Genomic DNA, 21,589 nt, shown 5'->3' on the forward strand with positions numbered 1-21,589 from the left:
CAATCATTCAATTACTTCCAGTTTTCATGATTCGACTAACAACTTTCTCAAGACTAATGTCCAGAAGCCCTGCTACAGAATCATGTGGGCTTTTGTGACGGTTTGGTAACCATTTAGGTAGTTGCATGAGAACCAGATAGTTTATTGCTAGCATTTACATATAAAGCGTGAATAACACTGCTTGCAATCATTTTTACAAACATGCTCAAGAGCGGGTGACCTATGCATGCAAATTATACAAATTTACCATAAAAATCATTCTATATACCAAAATTACGCAAAAAATTAGTCAATAAAATTACTGAATCAATAAAAGCAAATGAACCATTCACAAACATGGTGCTCAGATGTAATATATGAATAACAGCAAAGAGACAACTAAATATATGCCTTCAGCAATCTGCCACTTGCCAAAATCTTTCTACACTAATTATGCAGGAGTTTACCAGCTCTGACCATACTAATATTTCCCTCTAGTAGGTGTCCTGCCATTTTTCTCTAGTACCCCTTTTGGCGTTCTTTTTCAATTGTTCAAGAGAGCCAGAAAAATAAGCATAATTCTAACACCAGCCATCTTTCCGAAGAAGAGAAAATAGAGAAACAGCGATTATGAACATCACTTGCCACAACTCATCCATCTTTGACCTATCTGTTTTCGCACTCCCGCTAGACTCACATGAAGTTGTTACAAGGAGGAGCTGTGAGACCTAAATGATCTCTAAGTTCACTAATGGGTGTCTCCCAATGCTTCTCAACGTAGAAATTCATTAGAGGCTTGCAACTGTAGCCATTCTTTACTGACCAACTCCAAAGTTGTCTCCTCCAGAGCTGACCATGCCTAGCGTGCAGCAATAGTATAATTTATCATAAGTTGCACACTTGTTGAAGAAAAACTTCACTGTTAACATACAGTTTTAGTGATTGATTTGCTTGCATAAAGATGTTTAGGATTCTCCAATGTGTTCGGCTGATACAGCCTTTCTCTATGCACTACAAATGGGTTGTTTATATAGTTTTCGAACGCTATAAAGTCAAATTTCTTTGGGTATAAATTACTACTACTGATAACCCACATTCGAAAGTTTGAAAGCTTTTATAGTAGTTTTCATAACTACTATGAAATTTTCATAACAGAAAATGACTTTTTCAAGTCAATAAAGTCAAAATTAAACTTACGTTAAAAATCAAAATTATGTTTTTTACCATTAAATTTTCAGAATAAACAAACTTAAGCCGTCAATAGGTTTCCTTTCTTATTCTTAGTCAAAGGTTTTTAGGAAAGAGTCAAGTGTTTTTTTTAAACATCTAAATTACAAAAATTAAGTTATATTTTTTATCCTCAGTTTATTGAAAAGTGATTTCCAATTATTCGGCTCATTTGTTGTTTTACTTTTAGTTTGATTGTTCATCTTTTTCACCAATTCTATAATTATCACTAAAAACTAGAAATTCCACTGTCATACAGCCCACGACCAAAGAGATGGCCAGAGATATTGGCAAAAAATAAAGGGTACTGATGGTTGAGAAATGCAATATTAGCAATCAAATGGCTCTGCAGTGCAATAGGATAACTGCAATGGTAGCTGTAATGTACTGGGTGTGGGTGTTATTATATACAACAATAAGCAATAATGAATGGAAAAGATGTTTATATTTTCCCCCTGCAATAGGAGAAATGCAATAGTGGCCAATATTAGAAGTAAAATGCACTGATATTCTTAGAATAATCAATTTTATTAATATAGTAATAATAGAAAACCAATACACAATTTTATTTACATTTCAAAACGTCATAGGTAGCAATATCGAGAAGTTGTGGTATTTATATAGGTTTTTAGAAAATTTATTTAAAAAGTGTTTGGTCATGACAATAACAATGAAAGGAAAATATTACACGTTTATATCTCTCCCTTGCAATAGGAGAAATGCAATGTTGGCCAATATTATAAGTAAAATGCACTGATATTATTAAAATAACCAATATTGTTAATATAGTAATACAGCAATAACAGAAAACCTATGAGCGTTCACGCGTCTCGAAGATTTCTGCAAACTGCAGCAAAATAAAAGCTGTTATAAAAGTGTTATAAAGCTGTAGGCCTAATTTACTGTAATGTATGTAATTCAACAACAATAAAGAAATATGTTTATTATAACTCTGAAATGCAAAATTAGAAGTAAAATGGCAAGCTACTGTGTACTATACACAGTTTGAAAGTTGGTTGCGTTGAATATAGAATGGTTTTGATAAGCGATCTTTAACAGAAAGCGAGTAAGAATATTCACGCGTATAAAACTGTAGCAAAATAAAAAATGTTCTCGTCATGAAGGGGCGTTGTAGTTCGGCCCTAGCTTGTACATAAGCTGTAAAGAATTTCGGCTAACGTTTCAAATAATGAAACCTTCGGTGATTGGACAAAAAACACAGGCTGATAAACTGTGTACCACAATTTCGTACCTGTAAATCGGTCTACGCCTCAAACGGTCTACGTTTATTACAGAAACCTTCGAATAAATTCGATTACAAGTTAAAAATGCCATAGACTGATGAAATGAGCACGGTTTTCTCGTGAAATGCGCACTGCTAAATAGTTCTACAATCGGTCGCACGGCTCTATTGGCGTTTCAATTTTCGGTCTTAACTTTTATTAAACCGAGCTTTTCAAGCTTTTTGTGGCAATTTTCGTTCAAATTAATCTGTCTATTTGTGTATAATCCGATCAGATGGGTAAGTTTTAAGATATTATCGTAGGTTTACAAAGACTTGGTAACATATTTAAATAGGTTTAAATGTGTTTTGTATCGTTTTTATACTTTAACGACTTTAAATTCCGATGCTTAAATTTTTTGACGAAATTTCTTGACGAGGGTTCGTCTCATTGTTGATGAATAATTTTCGTAAGTTGTGTGCACATGCATTTATCATAAAACTCCCACACTTCCGCTCCGCTCGTGTGGTCGTGGGAAAACATAATTTCTCAGATCAGAATGTTGATAAACATGTGAATAAAATATATTGCATTTATGTTGTGAATTTTGATGGGTATTCTTGAATATCTACCTGTATTGAGTTTTTTTTCAGTCAAAATTAACAAGTTGTTGATAAATAAGTCAATTTTAGGTCAAAATTAATAAGCTTTTAGGTCTAAATTATATTGTTTTAGTGATCAAAACATGACCAGCTCATAATCTGCAGTGTGGTTATAATTTTAAACAGTCTTATAACAGAGTCTTTCTGTCTTTATATGAAATAACTCCGGCGAAATTAGATACCTGTATAGTTACACTACAATGATGACAACGCAATTAGCAGCTTTTGCTAAAACTCATTTAAGCAAGACATCAGTTTGTAGTTTTGGATATAGAATGTGCTGACAGTAATTGGAACCAAGCTTCGTGTCAAGTTTAAAGAGTTAGAGCAGATGACATGGAGAGCAAAGTGAACTAGAAATGAAGGTGATTATCATATACACTCGCTCATAAATGAATGTTGCATGCAAGATGACCCTTGAAAAACTATAACAAAATAAAATACCTCGTAAAAAACTCTATAAAAGGCTCCAAAATACCACTGGAGGAGTGTCAGAAAATAAATCAGGAAAAAATTGACTGTAAAATATAAAAAACTAGCGCACTTGCAGTCTCACAGGCTGGGAGACTGCAAGGTTGCGTCGTACAGTGGTAGGGCACTTGACTTTGAATCCGTGTACTGTAAATTCCAGTGCACATGTCGACATGGCATAAGAGTTGAAGTCTACACTTTGGTTTAAAAGTCCTGGTTTTGACATATACCTGGCGTGTAAGTTGGCCCCTTCCCTCAATTCACTCGATCCAAATAGTTTATCGGCATCAGAGGTGGGCGATGCGTAGCTGAGGAAATGGGCATTTAAAATTGCCAATAGCAAAAATGTCCATATGTCCATGGTGTATTAGAATGTGTCATACTTTTTAATTTTGTCTTGTCTATTGTCCAATTTTATAGCGACATGTATTAATGCGAAGGAGATATTTAAATCTATTAATTATATGCGCACAAATATAGCTATCTGTAGCCTTTAAACTATGTCATAAAATTAGAGATAAAGCTGAGGCTTTCGTGTATCTTGTACAACACCCAAGTTAGTTTTAACCAAGGTGTCGGCTGACCAAGTTTTTATCTGGCTGTGTGCAACAATCAGTTTTATAACATCATGAGATTATAACAGCAACATTTTCAACTGCTTTGGCTGACAGTGACGACCGTTAAAGCATCACTGTCAGATTTTATCACACACGCCAGAAGCCGAATTTATATCTATATTAATACTTTTATGCCGGAAAGATTCCGCTTCCCTCACTATTTGTAAGATTTTATGTTCTCTTAACTATCATGTATTTAGCTCATGTCTTTTGTTTTATATGTAGTTTAATTTATCGTTGTTCATTGTTTTACATGTTTACATTGTTTTATGTCTCACGTTTCTCATAAGTTCATTTACTGTTTAGGTCACAAACTTCTTCCGATCAGTAATAAATGTACACAATCAAAGAACCTCGGAAGTAACTGTTGACAAACCCACAAAATTCTATTCCGGCACACATGGTTTTTGGTGCCATTGGTAATTTACCATCGCAGTGACCAATCACGCCAATAGAATGAAACTGCAACCTCTGATAATACGTGTTTAGCAGAAAAGCAATACCGCGAGACAGATTTCTGTCAGAAATCGTGATTCATGTACAAGAAAAAGGATGGATGGATGATAGGGGATGTGTCAAACAGATCACCAAATTGTGGGCTTGTCGGCAGATACTACAAAAAAGGCATTAAATTCGAAAAAACAACACTTTATTCAAGAAGATAATCTTTACGAAGAGCGAACGGTGAAGAATGAGACTTGGTGTTTGATCCATCTTACTATGTTGAGTAGGATTACTAGTATTTTAATATTTTATAAATAAATACATGTCATAGCATATATAATTTTGATTTGCAGTGGTTTTTTAAATTTGAACTTTTCTAGAATTGAAGTAATGAAAAACGTCACTAGATGGATAAATCAAGTCAAGGATGGATTTTCAAGCTTGAAAATTAATGTCAAATTTTTGATTTGGATGCCAGAATTTACGACATTCAAATATCGGGGTTCGAATCCCATGCAGTGCAATCTTTTTTCCTAACGCTCTTAGAGTGGCCTTGGGCAGACAGAAGGACAGGCACGGCTCTTATTATAGTAAAGATTAGCAGACAAAGAGCGACCAACAGCTAAGCAAACTCTGTTACAGCTGTTACTCACTTGGGTCCCAATCGGATTGGACCAGCAATAGCAGCACTAACACACATGGGGAGTCCCGTCTGTATTGCTTCAAACCATTTGACAGCCACCTCTCCGAGCATGTTTGGTTTCATACCTGCAGCCAAAATAGTTAGTGGAATTTATCATTCAAACGCTACTGAGGCAAATAAATATTAAAAACCCAACCCAGACTTGCCCTATCATACCAATTATGGCACTGACACCAATTATCTGTGTTCTGTAAACTAAGGTCTCATGAACTTAAAATTGTATTCATATTGTTTGATGTGTAGCAAGAAAAACTACAACAATTAAACTAATATTGTGCGTGGGTACTTCCTCTATAGAAACTAACTTCTAACTAAACTATCTGTCTGAACATTTGCATGTGATGTTGTTCAGTGCTCACGTAGGCTTGGGGTTCAAAAGACGTTGAAGTCCCAACAACAAGTCCTAACGACTGAAAAAGGCATTCTTATAAATGAAAATGACACGATATACGATTTTGTAATAGAAACCTTCGTTTTTTCGTGACGTCATTCTATCGTTGTCTGCCATCTTTATGGACAGCTTTTATCGTTAAAAACCAGAAGCTTCTGCAATTAATTATTACAAACAATGCTTTTGTTTGCAAATTTTTTATTTTAGTATCAAAACAACACCAAAAAATACTATTAATCAAGAGAATGACGATCATTTTCTACAAAGATGGCGGCTTTTTCGTGGACGAGCGCATGTGCAAACAGGGTGATGACGTCAAAAAAAAAGATGGATATATTGAAAATATGATGATACAAGGAAGTCCTATCTTGAATATTTGATGCACCAATAACGAAGCATTTATAATTCTAAACTGTTCAATTCTTTTAGAACATGCTGATAGATTAAAAAATTTGGTTTGATTTGCTTTTGGTATTAATATCCTTGTTTTTTACATATGTACATAGTAATACACTAGCCATATGTCCGGAGTTGCATGGGTAAACAATTACCCAATGAATTTGAGTAACTTTCCTGGTAAGCCAGAAAGAGTTAGCTTACCTTTACTAATACAATTAGCGTCTTGCAGACGGATTGGCTTAATAATCGTTACGTGTAACTGTCAATCGTGCTAGTTAATGAACCCAAGGGCTTTAAGTGTGATTAATTTAACCGATATAATGAATGTGATAACAATTATTGTCAGCTTGGCTATTGTAGTGTGAAGTGGATTAGATCATTGGCCTGCTGACCGGGAGTTTCCGAGGTCAAATTATCTGTAATGCAGATTTTTCAATTCAGGATCGTAATCTGAACAGACTAGGTGAATGTCCAACATTGCCCTTCTAATAAAAAAGTCTTTGAACAGAATTTTTTTTTTCTAACATATACGACATTTATCATTCCAACTTTTAGCAAGTAATGGCTAGATAGTCGGTTTTGCTATAAGGATTATAATAAAAAATGATCTGACCCTGATAAAATTATTATGAACTGAGAAAACAAAATAAAAATCATGAATATGTCGAATTAGTAATAGCAATGAGTACACAGAAGTGTGTGTGTAAAAAAAGTTGCTGTTGTAACAGAAGCTATCCATGAAAAAACTTTGAATACTATGATACTGGTAACTCTCAATACTAGTACAGAAAAATGAAGAGAAAGAAAAATCGGACTGTTTTTGTCGGATGCTTTGTCGGAAAGAATGGAGAAGAAATTCCTACTCGAGATTAAACAACAGTCCAGGTGTGAAAGTTTTAAATTTAATAGTTCTTAGCGCTCACTGCGAGGAAAACCCGAAAATTGGAGCTGATAATAGGACATTTGAAATTGAACCGTCACATTTACAAATAAAACAAGTAATGAATTTTGAAATGGCTTGAAAAAAAACAAACGCAAAAGGTAATGTTAATTAATAATAAAAAGTGCATCACCATTTAGTGATAAAGATACCATAGATAAAAAGCTAAGAATGATAAAAATGGCTTAGCCTTGTGGTTTGGTGTACGTGTTTGCAAACTTGTGGTTTCAATCACCGTAAGTTCAATTCCATTGATATGCAGATTTTTCATTGCTATATTTAAATCACTGTAATTGGACACAGAGACGACAGATGAAAAACAAACAGATTTATAGCTAATTTTGTTTTTATCATAACCTGTAATTTGTTACAAAATAAATATTGTAAAATAACTATTTTGTAATATTCAATTGACCAATGTTTTTCATTTCATGCAAAAAATAAATATTTTGATTATAAATTAAAAATAATCAAAAAAGTTTGTTTTCTTTTTAATTTATGAACAAAAAACTATAGAAGCAACAGTTTCACAGAGAATAATATCGAGTATTGAAATAAGAGTAGAATTTTTCAGAAAGCTGTTAAAACTGAGCTAACCTACAAATAATGTGTGTGGCTTACAGATAAATCAGAAAAGGTAAAACAAACCGAGTATCGTGTGGGTCAGATCATGGAGCTGCCTGTACCTCAACATAACATAAGCCAACTCCACATCGTCCACAAAGTTCACAGGTCGTCGAGCATCAGGGTCAAAGCCCTGAAAGCACGCACACCAAATAACTCGCATTTGTACATTGCTCTCTTTAGAAGACACTCCTGTGACAAGTAGTAACACAATAAAAACCTTATTCCCGATGAGTTCAGTTATATTGTTATCAGCAGATATATATTATTAATAAGCATATTTATAGTACTTTGTAAGCAATAATTTTATTTCGAACAAAATTTTTTTCCAAATTATGTCATACAAGAATAACAAAACAAAGACAACAGTGACTGAAATTAAATAAATGGACTGATATATATATTTAAAATGTAAAAATACTTAGAAATACTTTTAGAATTTAAAAGTATTCTAAAATTAAAATACTTTTCACTTTAAAATACCTTTTTTAAAATACTTTTTTAAAAGTATTTTTAAAAAAGCGTTTATAATACTTTTCTCTGCTAAGAAAGGATATACCGTATTAGGTGAAAGATGGTTAAAGCAGCTAGCAACGACATATTTTTAAAATAATTGATAACGGCTGTATGCAATTTACTCATATCACGCAAATCGAAAAGATTTGAAAACATGTAATGGTCACATAAAAAATGAAAAATGGCTCTGCGTTTGTATTGCAGTCAGATTAACAAACATTCGAGATATAACAAGTCTTACATTAATCTGCAGAAAATTCCAGTAAGCCTTTCCTAAACTCGTCTCATGAAGTTTTGATAGGTAGTCCAGATCAACAGTTTCTTTACTGATAACTGGCTTGTCACTGAAAAAATGAAATTACCCACACTAACTACAAAAAGCAAAGTTTTGCGAGAATTAGCCATACTTCATTGTTGTTGCCTTAAACAAGAATTTGTCGAAGAGGAAAGGCAACTTCTAAAACGTTGCAACGATCATCTAGCATACATGATAAAATGCTAGGATATCGCTGTCAAGGACATAGCACTGGAGATACAGCTTCACTTCTAACAACCATTAAGTGCTACATAATAACGAGTCTATTTACTTTCCTTTAATGCATGATGCAAGAATATTCTTTATCTAAGGAATGTGAGTGGCTTACGCACCTGAATTTACATTTTGAGTTGATAAGCGTTCATATACGAAATTATGATTTGCATAAGAGATTTTACGATAAGACGGTTGTCTCAAGTCGGTTGTCTCAATGCAAAAGGCTTTTCACATATATGCTAATGAGTCGGTGCGCTCGTGCCTCAGTCAAGCTGACTAAATGATCATAATGCTACTGCGAAGGCAGATGCACATCATGGCCAGAGCTAAGAGGCATTCGGATCTTTCCAAATGAATTGGATATAAATTTAAAAGATATAAAAATGATCTAAACATCCTCCAAACTGAAAACCTTTTTAGGGCTATAAAGCTAAAATACTGGAGTAAGAATATCAACTGGACAACAATTATACAATCGAAAACCTTTAACAACATTGTTTCCATTAAAGGTTGACTTGCAACGAAATTCACATCACAGTTATTTGGTATCAAAAGATTCACCATGTTTTACTCTCCAGTGTGGTAGGTGCAAAATATGTGTAAATTTGATTACAAGCTCTTAAAAGCTCAAAAATGAACAGTTAATCGTAGCCATCACGAAAACGCCGTAGATTGGAATTTCTTTCCAAAACGGCTCAAATGGGACGTAGTTGAACACAATGGCTTCTGTTTACACTTTCATGCAACCCCATTCGCCAAAATATTTTCACAAATATACTTCGCGCATTCAATAAAACCATGTCTATTGTCCTTACACGTCTGTTTTATCGTCACTGTAATGCTGTCACTTTTAGCACTGATATATGAAAACCTACCGTAAAAATTTGTTTAATTTTTTAACTTTAGCTCAAAGGAGTGCATATCATCCTCTGATAAACATGAGGAGCCTGTTGGTCACCTGTGCGAGTCGGAAAATGCTGCAGAAATTGTTCGCGCCATTTGGCAGGATGTATGGGTCATATGGGATACTGAGAAGTAGCGAGCATCTATATTTGATACGGGCTTTTCGGTAAAACCCGAAGTGTTTTGTCATAAACTAGTGCTACGAGATGTGTTCTATTAAGCCTTTTATTGGCCTTGAATTTCATGTGATAACATCATGTGTCAAAACAATAACCACAATGTTCGAGTATGTCATCGAAATAAAGAGATTCCAAACTACGGCGTTTTTGTGATGGCTGCGATTAACTGTTCGTTTTTTAGCTTTTAAGAGCTTGTAATCACATTTCCACATATTTGCCACTTACAACACAGCAGAGTAAGACATGAGGAACTTTTTGATACCAAATAATTTTAATGTGAATTTTGTTGCAAGTAAACTTTAAAAAATGAAACTATAATTTTAACGTAGTTAGATTTAAGAAGACAAGGAGAAAAAACTCATGATTATTTGGTCTCTACTAGAGCAATAGCTAACACTCACTCAAATATATAGTCTACCAAAACTTTTCAAAGAAATAAAAAAATCCTGGCAAACCCAGACTGAGATACATAAATGTAGTTATGCGTAACATGTAGTTAAGAGAATTAGACACAAACGGATGACAAAACAAAGAGGAAAACCGAGCTGCACGAAAGTCAATGATAAAGCCTAAACCAGAAGACAGTCATTGTGGAAACGACCGACTGCTAGAGAGAGAAAGAGCATGAAGTCGTGCGCATGTCATGCACTCACTTGAATGGTTTCATTCCTGATGCATTGAGAGCAGTTTGAACAAGATAATTGATGGATAATTTGAGTGTGATGACTGCAAAGCAAAGCATCCAATGTTGGCTGGTAAAATCTACTGAAGCTTGCAGTCGACCCTCTTCAGTCATGCTCAAATTGATTGCATTATTTATTAACAAACTAGCGGAATTTCTGGTGTTGCACGGGTATTAAAAGTAAGCTTATAAACAATGAGAGGTAATGTAGTTAAGACCGGTTTACACTATATCTGCCGTATTTCGGTGTTGATGCCACAATACTTTGGTGATCGTCGATGATAACCATGTTCACACTATCACATACCCATCTGTTTGCATCAGGAAATACTCCGTGACGTTGTGTTTTCATTTATCTTTTTAACTTTAACTAGCGAAGAAACCTCTTTGTTTTTGCGTGCTAGAATAAAAAAACTAGTCTCGCAGCGACTATCATAAACGGATATGAATAAATCACTCGAACAGCGACTGCGAATTACCATCGCCAAAATGGTTCACATTTGAAAGGCGGTCGTCGATGCTCGGTGATGTATCAGGAAAGTTTGACAGCTGCAAACTTTCCAGACGTGTCCGCGATACTTCGCCGATGCCATCAATTCATGGTTCACATAATCGAAGATGAACGCCGAAAGGGAAACGCTAACAAACAGTGAGATAATGTGAACCGGCCTTTACCTGCCACTTGCAATCAGCCTGGCACACTGCCAATGGCTAATTTTAGTAAGCTTACTAATAAGAGCTAACTACTTGCTCTCACGATTGAGCATGCATGAAATTACGCTACAGCTCTCCATGACGTTGCATCGTAACAGAGAGCGGTATAACGACACATATCTCCTAATGAACACATCAAGCTCCTTGTAGCTTAATTGGTCAGGGATTAGACTGGCGAAAGGGTATGTCAGAAATCAAATCTTCTGCGATGCAGATTCTTCATTTTAATAGCTATAGCTAGACATACATGTACACAGACACACACAACTTTGAGAAATATATATAAAAGAAAAGATAGAAGATGCAACTGACACACAGGCTACCTTTTTAACCAAAACCACTATAGAAAAACCTTATTACTGTATATTTCATACACATCGGCTTACTGTAGACAAACTGATGGATAAAAAATACATGAAAGGCAACTTGTTGAACACACAAGGTTTATCAAAGGGCAGTCAGATGTTTTAAAGGAATGCTCTTAACCCTAGACTATGAACTGACTCGAGACTCGTTTCTTTCAAAGATACACGTATGGCTACTGAAGCCATGACAAATCCCTTGGAACCTGGCAGAGTCTATCCCATTAAAGAAATGTTTGCTGACCATGGATACAGAGACTAAGCTTGTCGCAATTGACCAAGATGGACAGCTAAACCCTACTAATACAAAGACAACCAAACTACTATAACATATCAGCGACAATCACATCTAGAACCTCCAACCTATCAAATGAGACTCCACATAAAAATATCCAGTTTTATATTACTACTAGTTGAATGTCCGGCGTTGCATGGGTAATGAAAATGTTTTTGCACAAAAAATTTATTTTTAATCAACGTATAGGTACATCATTCATCCTTCCAATTTTAAATGATTGTGTTTGTTTATTCCTGTGTGCAATAAGTTTAATTGAGTTTATACTATACATACATATATTTATAGCATTTTGGGGAAGTCGGGGCACGAATTTTTTCTAGTAAAACTTTTCTCTTAGTACACTAGTTCAAGAGTGCTAGCTGAAGCGAGGGCACGTATATTAATCAACTGCCATTCAAGATTGGCAGGCGCAATAAGTATGGGCACAATTATTTTCGTAGTATGGAAAATAGGACACGCAACGTAATGGATAGCACGCTTGTCTGCAGAACCGGAGTTTTAGAGTTCAATTCAAGTGTGAAGTGGTTTTTTCGCCTAATACTTATAAGTTTTAGGCTATATCGCTATAACTGGACAAACAAGTGACAGACAAATTTACATATATAAACTAGCTGTGCTATCCAGCGTTGCCTGGGTATTAAAAACCAGCTTATAAACAATGTGAGGTAATGAAAGTTGCCTGCCACTTGCTATTAGCCTAGTACATTGCCAATGGATAGTTTGAGTAAGCTTACTATCAAGAGCTACCTCATGACGCTATGCCATGACTTTGCGTGGTGACTAAAAGCGTAGTAGATTTGCTTGCGACATATATCGCCTAGATAATCTGTCAAGCTTGTGTGGCTTAGTTAGTAAGGCGGTCAGCCTGGTGAACGGGATATTCCGAGATCAAATCTTCTGCTTTATGGATTCTTTATTCTAAGATATAAAAATTGCTATAGCTGTTGTTCCTAATAGACCAACTTTGAGAAATATATGTATAGACTAGTATCCAAACAGTCGATCACACCATGAATTATTGCCAAGTGTAATTACTATCTGCACAATTAATCTCAGAGGAAGGTGGTGAAACAACGCAGATGGTAGCGTGATTGGGTTGGAAGCCGATTATACTGGGTTTTATTCCCGTGCTGTACAACCCTTTTTCCTAACGCTTTTAATGTCGCTTTGAACAGACAGACATGGCTCTTATTATAGTAAAGAATAATTCTTACAGTAGGATTTGTCTTCCTTCACTGTCTCTCAACATCCGTTGTCTAATCCTGGAAAGAGCAAAAGAGCCAGAAGCCTCTCCCATGGCACATATCATATCTGAAAAAGTCAGAAGCATCACAAGTGAAGAAAATAGATAGCATGTCTCAGTTATTATGCATGACATACAATTATAGTTGGCAACTCCTATATCAAACGGTTTAGAGAGGCACCAAGGTGCTAGAGGTCAATTTAACAGAAAAAAACTAATCTTAAGGCCTGCATGTACATGAAAAATACTTTACTTGATATTTTGGAAACAGAAGACAGATAAATTAATTATAGCATAAAAGAAGCTGGAAAGATCCTTTACGATGCACTACAAACAAGCTTTTGTTTAAAATAGATATACAGTCAAACATGGATAACTCGAACTTCACGGGACCGAGCGAAAGTGTTCGAGTTATCATAGCGTTCAAGTTATCAGAGCACTGTCACAAATCCATGTATTTATTTATTTATTAGTAGATACATGTACATATAAAAACTATAATATAATTCAAAAGCATAAATGGCTTGTTTCAGATTAATTGCTTTTAATGTAAAGTTTAAAACTTTTTTTATCAAAAAGTATAGAGACTTTTCTATCACTTGAGATTAATTTGTTGTTTGAGGTGATGTTATTGCCAGGACGCTTTTATATTAAAATTGGCAAAACTCGATCGTTGTTGAAATGCTCAGAAGAAAATACATCCTTTTCTTTTGAGCGTTTTAACCAAGATCAATTTTGCCGATTTTTCTTGAAGTTTATGCGAAAGTTACCTCACTTTTCCTTGCTTCTGAAGGGCCATCGCTAAGCGGATGTTTGGTCAAATCAAATTTCACCAAACCTTTAGAATAGTCGTTGACAAAAATATTTTGCCGATGGTAGTAATAACGACGCCTATGAATTACGAAATGTTGAGGTTTACCTCTATGGGTTGGGATAAAGTGATTTTTTAAAGCGATAACAACCGTCTCGGTAGGTGTTGGGCAAAAAACTGTTCGAGTTAACAGAGTTGAGGTCGAGTTATCTAAAGCAATTTATCATTACGTGGGAACGGACCGAAGAAACCGTTCAAGTTAACCATGTGTTCGAGCTATCCGAGGGCGAGTTATCTATGTTTGACTGTATATGTATTTGCATTTAATGATATATAGCAGTCACACATATATAACAAAGCGCAAAGGTGCTTTGCTCTCCTCTCTATGGTGGGTCTCCTTATGCAAAAGCTCTGCCCTCTTCCAAGCCATTCGGTCATCACCTCGAAAGTCCAGCCTGCGTCTGTGCTGACCCAAGAGTCAGCACAGACGCATGGCCGGTTGGCTTCCACCACCGTAGTAAATGTTCAACCATGTTTATATGGGCCTATATTCTTTGCCTGAGTTCATAAGTCTATTTAATGCACAGCGTAATTGCTTTTAATGAATATGTCCAATGTAGTAGTATTAATTAAGCTTAGACAAGACTCTATAGCATGCACTAGTTCTATTTATCATTTTGATATGAGCTGCAACAACAGATCAAACGTTTGGGTCACCAAGAGAGAATGCGAATATATCTCTTTTTAAATAAATTTATGTAATGCAAGTAAGGTGCAGGTACTGCACCACGCGAGGTTGAAAAACTTAAGTATAAATGTCCCATAAATGCTAAACTTAATAGCAAACCCACTGAGGAGTGTAAAGATTATATTTTTATTGGCTACAAAATTTAAGATCTATTTCTAATAGATCTATAATACAAAACGTTGTTGGCAATGAATGCTTAGTAAGATAGAATGAAAAGAGGATGCACGATACCATCTCGAGTTGGATCAGTTATAGCAATAACCGACGACAGACTAGTGAGCAGCAGTTTCTGGAAGGAAGATGTTTGGATATGTCCCGGATAGAGCTGTTGACGAGCTTCTCCAGTGTCTGCAGATGACTCACTAAGATAACATGCCTGAAGAGGCTTGAATATAGATCCTGTCACAAAGAAAAGAGGTGACAGCAATCAGGTGCAGATGGAACCACTAGTGTCTTCAGTCAAAAGGAATTGCACTAAATGAAAAGTTCTCATAAACCTATAGATGGTGCGCTATAAAAACAAGGTTGGAGAAATAGAAAGATATTACCATGACAAATAATAGTATATATCATAATGATAATAATCCACAAATCATAGTGTTTGCCTCATGCAAATACCAGTAAACTCTAGACCTGGTGAAAGTGGGATGACAAGGTCCATAAAAGTTGAATGGATTATAGGTATGACCACATTATAACTAGTACGTTTGATAGATCTTTTTTGCCGACACCTTGCTGTTCATAAAACTGTTGTTTAATCTTTTGTGAATGTACTTGCATTATCTTTTGTGATATACGAGCTTTGTTTGCCCGCATCTGTGTAAACTATGATATCATGGCTTTACCAAGTAATGTACTTCCTACTTGCTTTAATTGTTCTGTTTTTAAACCTCCATTTTCATCAAACTGAGCTGCTGCCTGCCATATTTTTTCTTCGCCTTTTATCCACCCACAAAGCATAGATTCATTGATTCTTAATTCTCTAGACACTTTAACTGCGTTTTCCAAGTTTGTAACACCTTAGGAGCCTCTAACCTTTCTTTCGGTGGCCATGTTTTTACTTTTTTAACCTCAATTTTTTCTGACCACATTACGTCTGGTCCTGCATTACATACCACTGTATTATAGCAGGTCTTGGGTGTATAGTGAAGCAACCATTTTGAGTAACTCAAGCATGATATGAGACAAAAACCAGGAATCTTTAGAAAATAATACAAAGGTAACTTGCGACAAAACCAATTTTGGAATCTTAGATGAGGGATTGCACTTTCTTTTAGAATACATTAATAAAACTTCAGTAATTATGAGTTCAACTTACTTTTTAATTTTGCACCTTTATTCAAAGTTGATCTGAGCAGCATCTGTAATGAAAAATGTATTGATTAATAAGCCAATCATTCTTCCTAATAGAATAGTTTTTACTGGGAAGAATGATAGGGTTATCTATATATATATATTTCTAAAAGTATGTCCGTATGTCTGTCTGCATTCCAGCTATAGCTATTATTAGAATAACTGCAGCTGGACAACAATGCTGACACAATGTCATGGAATACAGTCATTAGAAGCTTAGCAGCTTACTGCAATTTTCCATTGGCAATCTGCCAGGCTAATAGCTTGAAAGTTACAGTTGTTTGACGAAGTTTTAAAACCTTTTCAGTTGTTTTCATTTTTCTCCTAATTTATTTCAACTACACAAAACACTTCTCTCATGATATGTAGTTTGAAAGATAGAATGGTAAATGTTGTTATATGTTAAATACAAATCAATTTTCTGTTCAGACTTTTTTATTACCCGGGTAACGCCTGGTAGCACAGCTAGTTAAACAATAAATGTAACTGGGGCATGTTCAAGCTCTATACAAACGTCCTTTAAATCACTGATATTATACAACAAATCAAAGTAATTTGAGATATGTAAATAAATAAAGAATTCAAAATCTACTGTCAACAAGTGGTTGACTTGCGAAGAAAATCGAAGAGCAGCAAAGGAACACTCCAATTTTTAATAAAGTTGAATCGGCTGTACTTCAAGAGGTTAAGCAAATGGATGTTTTGAACATTTCGAACAACACAAAGTTTACACATAATATATTTGGGTGCAGTAAACTATTATTATAACATTAGTTGGCTAGCTAATTAGTGTTTGATACAGCTAGACTCGGCTATACATAAATGTACTTGTTTGAAAACTGTTAATAAGGTTCTAAGTTACTTTATAGACATGAGGTGTGTATGATGGTTCTAACATATCTATCTACTGTACAGTGCGTCCCGGTTTAGAATGTCCGTAATATGATTTTTTTAGAACATGGTGGAACACGGCGATTTTTCGTCTGCACCATATGACATTTTTGGTCATACGATATCAACAAAATTTCTCTCAAAAATAAAATTTGGCAGCCGGTGTACTGAATACGTCGAAATAACAAAGAAGCCAATATACTATTCGCCAAAATCCCTCTCACAACACCTGAAAAAGATACGCCGCTCACTCTTTCTCTCAGTTCAGCGTTATCTATATGTATATATAAATTTCAAAGTTTGCTATTTGTCATTACCTGTAAGTCTAGATATAGCTATTAAAATCTTAGAATGAAAAGTTCGCTTCGTGCTGGGTTTGAACTCACAAAGATTGCAACTGCAAGTGTCTAAATGCACATCTAACCACACGGCAACGCAGTTTTTACAATTCCGCAGTTTTTACATTTCCGCCGTTTTTACTATATAATGTAAACCATTTTTCTGAATGCACTTTAATGACATATTATTGGAATTGATACGATTAGGTTTATGAGGCCCACGAGTTTCAACGCCCCGTTATAAAATATTTTTCGCCTAATTCTATGAAACGTGATGCTTTATTGTCCTCACCATACTAGAACGAATCTTTTTCTGCTAAGCAATATCAACCAGAGTTTCTCTCGAAATTACAATTTGACGATTACGATGACATAAGAAAAATGTTGGTATGCTAATCTGCAAAATACCTCCGACAACACTGGAAAGAGATAAACAGATAAGTGATAAAACTTTAATTGAAAGTTTGATGTTCTGTAAAACACATACTAGAACTTCTTGCAGGTATTTGTTTAGTAAGCTAAATTAATCCAAGTTAGATTTATCGTTTATGTTACACGTCTGTCTCGAAGGTAAGAGCTCCCAATGGTACGTACTGCACAGAGTACATTGTAATGTTACAATTTTTTGCAGATCATAACGCCTAAATACCCTAAAGTTATTGTAGGTCACTATAGTTACTGAGGTTACCATATTGTTTGGTTACTAGTTTTTAATGATGAGGATTTGATGATTGTTACGAGAAGGTGTTTGCAATAGATAATTACTATGGGTTTCAATATCATTTTATACAATATTTTGCCCTATGATGCCAATACTGAATCAACTTGAAAATCATATAACTGTATACCAAACAATTTTTCATTGTAATCGTAGAAAACAGAGCATATTTAGCCATTACTTGCTTATGATTTTACATTCTAACAGCTTTACAGTTTTATTTTTCATCCTAAATTACTTTAACAAAACACTCATTTCATTATATGAAATTTGAGAGTTACAGTTGTTTGAAAGTTTGAAAACCTTTAAGGTTGTTTAATTTTGTATTTTAATTCAATTGAACTGCACAAAAAACACTTTTTCATGGTATGAAGTTTAAAAGTTAGAATGGTAAATGTTGCATACGTTGAATAAAAATAATTTTCAAGTCCAAAGAGCTTTTTACTACCCGGGCATTCAACTAGTTCAGCAAATTATAGTGAAAATGAAATCGGAAATAGATAGGTGATAAAATCTTCTACGATGACAAAGTTGTTGGATAGTAAAATACACACTAAAATGTAGCTTTGAGTATGAGTTTAGTTTATTCATTTATTTATTCATAGTCAAAATTCATTTAAATTAAATTCAACATTTGTGTTCACGTCTTGAAGTTAAGAACTCCCTACGGTACATACTGCACATGATATAGCCTACTATCATATTTTATGGCAGATCATAAACACTAAATACATTGAAGTTACTGCAGGTAACTATAGTTGCTAAGGTTAACATACTATTTCATTAATAATTTTTAACATGCACAGTACGTATATAAAATTTTGAGGATTTTTACTAGGAAAGTTTGCATTAGTTAATTGCTATGGGTTTCCATCCCCTCTATATGACATTTTCACTTAACGATGCCAAGGCTGGAACGAATTAAAATTTTATGGCGAGGGTCCACAGTATTAGTACACTGATGCTTGTTGTAGAGAAGCACATGGTTATTGATATTAAGGTATTTTACAAGCAACTAAAACAATAAAATAACATGTAGAAAAATATAAAAAGCTGTAAAATTACAGAAATTGATAAAAAAATAATTTCTTTTGATTTAGGTCAAGGTTTGCACATCCATAAAAATTTTTTTATATAAAATTGTGTATAAAATTGATTTATATCAAAGCTTTTATATACTTTTATGTTTGTGATTAAATTCAACATAAATATTTTGTGGGTGTTCTCTGTTAGAACTCTGTGGCTATAATTTTAGCCAGGTTAGATTCGTGTAGAATTGTGCTTTTGGTATCATGCATTAGAGTTAACCATAAAAGTTGTAATGGCTAACATTTTCATGAAGTTAAAACTAAGCAAGTCCCAGCCAAATAGATGCACAAGTTCTTTCCAAGCGTATTTATAAAACTAAAGATAAATTAAATTCAGCTGTATTTAAATATTAAATTTCCACATTATAAAATCAAACTGTAATTCTAAGCTATCTCGCAGGTACATCGCTCTTGTTCATACAGTCAGTTTAGCATGAACAACAACATAACCATGCTTGATATTCTAAATAAACCTCATATATTTTGTATGCGAAACAAGTTCAATTGTATCAACTAAAAAAACCTGTACCTGCTTACAAACAAAACATTATTTTAAAAAGTTGAATGCTTTGCTCTCTTCAGTCTATTTCCAGTAAAAACACATAATTGGAAGACCAGACATTTTTGGGAGATCAAGCTATAAAGAAATTACTCTAGATATTTGTGATGATATAATGCATAACTTATAATTGACTGAAAACATGAAAGATAGTAGAATCACAGCAGGGTCACTGAGCGAATAAATAGAATGCCGTTATTGACTGCTGAAGAAGTCACAAAACATACTTAATTTTCTTTCCATTGTGAGCAAAAACAGACCTTCATGATATAACTTAAATCTTTGCAAACTAGCTGTTTTGCATCATTCTTAGAACAATCATATCTGCATCATCCATCAAAAATTATTACAGTCATAATAAGATGCAATTGCTAAACAACCAGTTTGTTTCTATCAAATATTTATATTCTATTAAACAATGTTGCACGGCAAAACTTCCGAAGATAAGTCAGCTGGGTCATAAATTCCCACTTGTGTAAGGCTATGCTAGAAGGTATTTGCATCATCCCTGCGTAAAAGTTTTTAGAGATTCACACTCTTTTTAACACCAAAAATCTACAATTAGTGTAGATGTATTGTATTCATACGAAAGTTGGAAAGGATGTTTCTAGTTGTACTTTAAAGCTAAATAGCACTCCTATCCCACAAGCCAACAGTGTAAGACACTTCGGCGTTTTACCAGAAAATAATTTCAATTGGCATGAACACATATCCAAAGTTACCAAGGTAACAAAACCCTGGGCTCAATAAGAAGTCTTTTTAACACTTCCTGCCAGACCACACTGATCGCTTTTAAAATAATTGTGAGGACAATTTTTGAATACGCCTGTTAGGTGTGGTCGCCATATAAGTCCTTACAGATATGCTAGATGGACTTTTAGACTAAGGCAAACACAAAGTGTCACTAGCTGTATGAAAGAGCATGTTATAGATACACTTGAAACTTGTCAACAGGAGTTGGAAAAAAATTATTGAAATAGCCTATGAAATTGACATAAATGATTATATCTCTTTTAATAAATCATATTCTATCCAACAAGGTACTGTCGCTCCTCATTTTCGCTTGGACCAATTCAAGTTCTCATTTTATAATAGTACTAGAGTTTTATTAGATGGACTGGTGCAAGCGTCATCCTAGTAAATTGCGAATCATTGTTTCATTTTAGTGAGTAAAAGGGAAACCAAAAATGGAAAAGAACAACTAATTTTTATACTTGATTTATTCATTTTTATTTCAGTAAATATTCATGTAATGCCCACAGGCGTAATAGATCATCCTGTAAGTATATATTCACACGTATATACATGTATACGTATATATAGGGTATGTATGTTAAATATATGTTATATATAACATAATTGTATCTTCGTTAGATCAAATATCAAACCAAGTTTGAATGTATATATATGAACAATCTTCATTGTGGTAAAGATGTACTGTGTTGTTCATTTTGCTTTGGCATTGTAGAACATCAGCCCTGTCTTTACAATATTTTGCAATACTGCAATAGCTTACGACTGCAGCTTGAATGATAAATAAATTCACAAATACTTCTCCAATTGAAATAAAAAATAAATACAAAATCTTCAGAAGCTTACAGTTCATAAGACTTAGAGTACATGCGTGCACATCTTGTACGAAACCTTCGAGCATTATAGCCAGGTGAGATAAAAACACAATTAAGTTTAATTTGCGTTAGTAATTCATGCTTCTAAAATGCTTTGTAAATTAATGTATTTCATTCAGAAAATTTTCACGGCAAAATCTGACAGACGCAACTTCTAAGCTGCAGGTTATAAGCGCGTTACTTCTGCAATTGCAGAACGCGCAAGATGAACGCGTAAGAAGCATGGATTCCAAAGGTGCTGACCTTGAACCTAATACGTTGTCGCTTCATTTGTATTCCAGCGAATAACTTACCATACTCAAATAGTTGAATCTAATTATAAAATATCAAAATAGCTCTATGGATT

General features: G+C 34.4%; 1 protein-coding gene across 1 annotated transcript; it reads right to left on the reverse strand.

The window, feature by feature from the left end:
- Positions 1-21,407, reverse strand: LOC137404120 (ubiquinone biosynthesis protein COQ4 homolog, mitochondrial-like). Its single transcript, XM_068090274.1, has 8 exons — positions 21,215-21,407; positions 15,987-16,029; positions 14,900-15,067; positions 13,081-13,177; positions 8,438-8,540; positions 7,705-7,813; positions 5,277-5,391; positions 1-838 (listed from the first exon to the last, which is right to left on the reverse strand). The coding sequence occupies exons 2-8, from the start codon at positions 16,027-16,029 to the stop codon at positions 673-675; spliced, it is 801 nt and encodes a 266-aa protein (XP_067946375.1). The 5' UTR covers positions 21,215-21,407; the 3' UTR covers positions 1-672.
- Positions 21,408-21,589: the final 182 nt, after the last annotated feature.

Source organism: Watersipora subatra, chromosome 9 (genome assembly GCF_963576615.1).
Source record: "Watersipora subatra chromosome 9, tzWatSuba1.1, whole genome shotgun sequence".
In the NCBI taxonomy this organism is placed as follows: Eukaryota; Metazoa; Bryozoa; class Gymnolaemata; order Cheilostomatida; family Watersiporidae; genus Watersipora; species Watersipora subatra.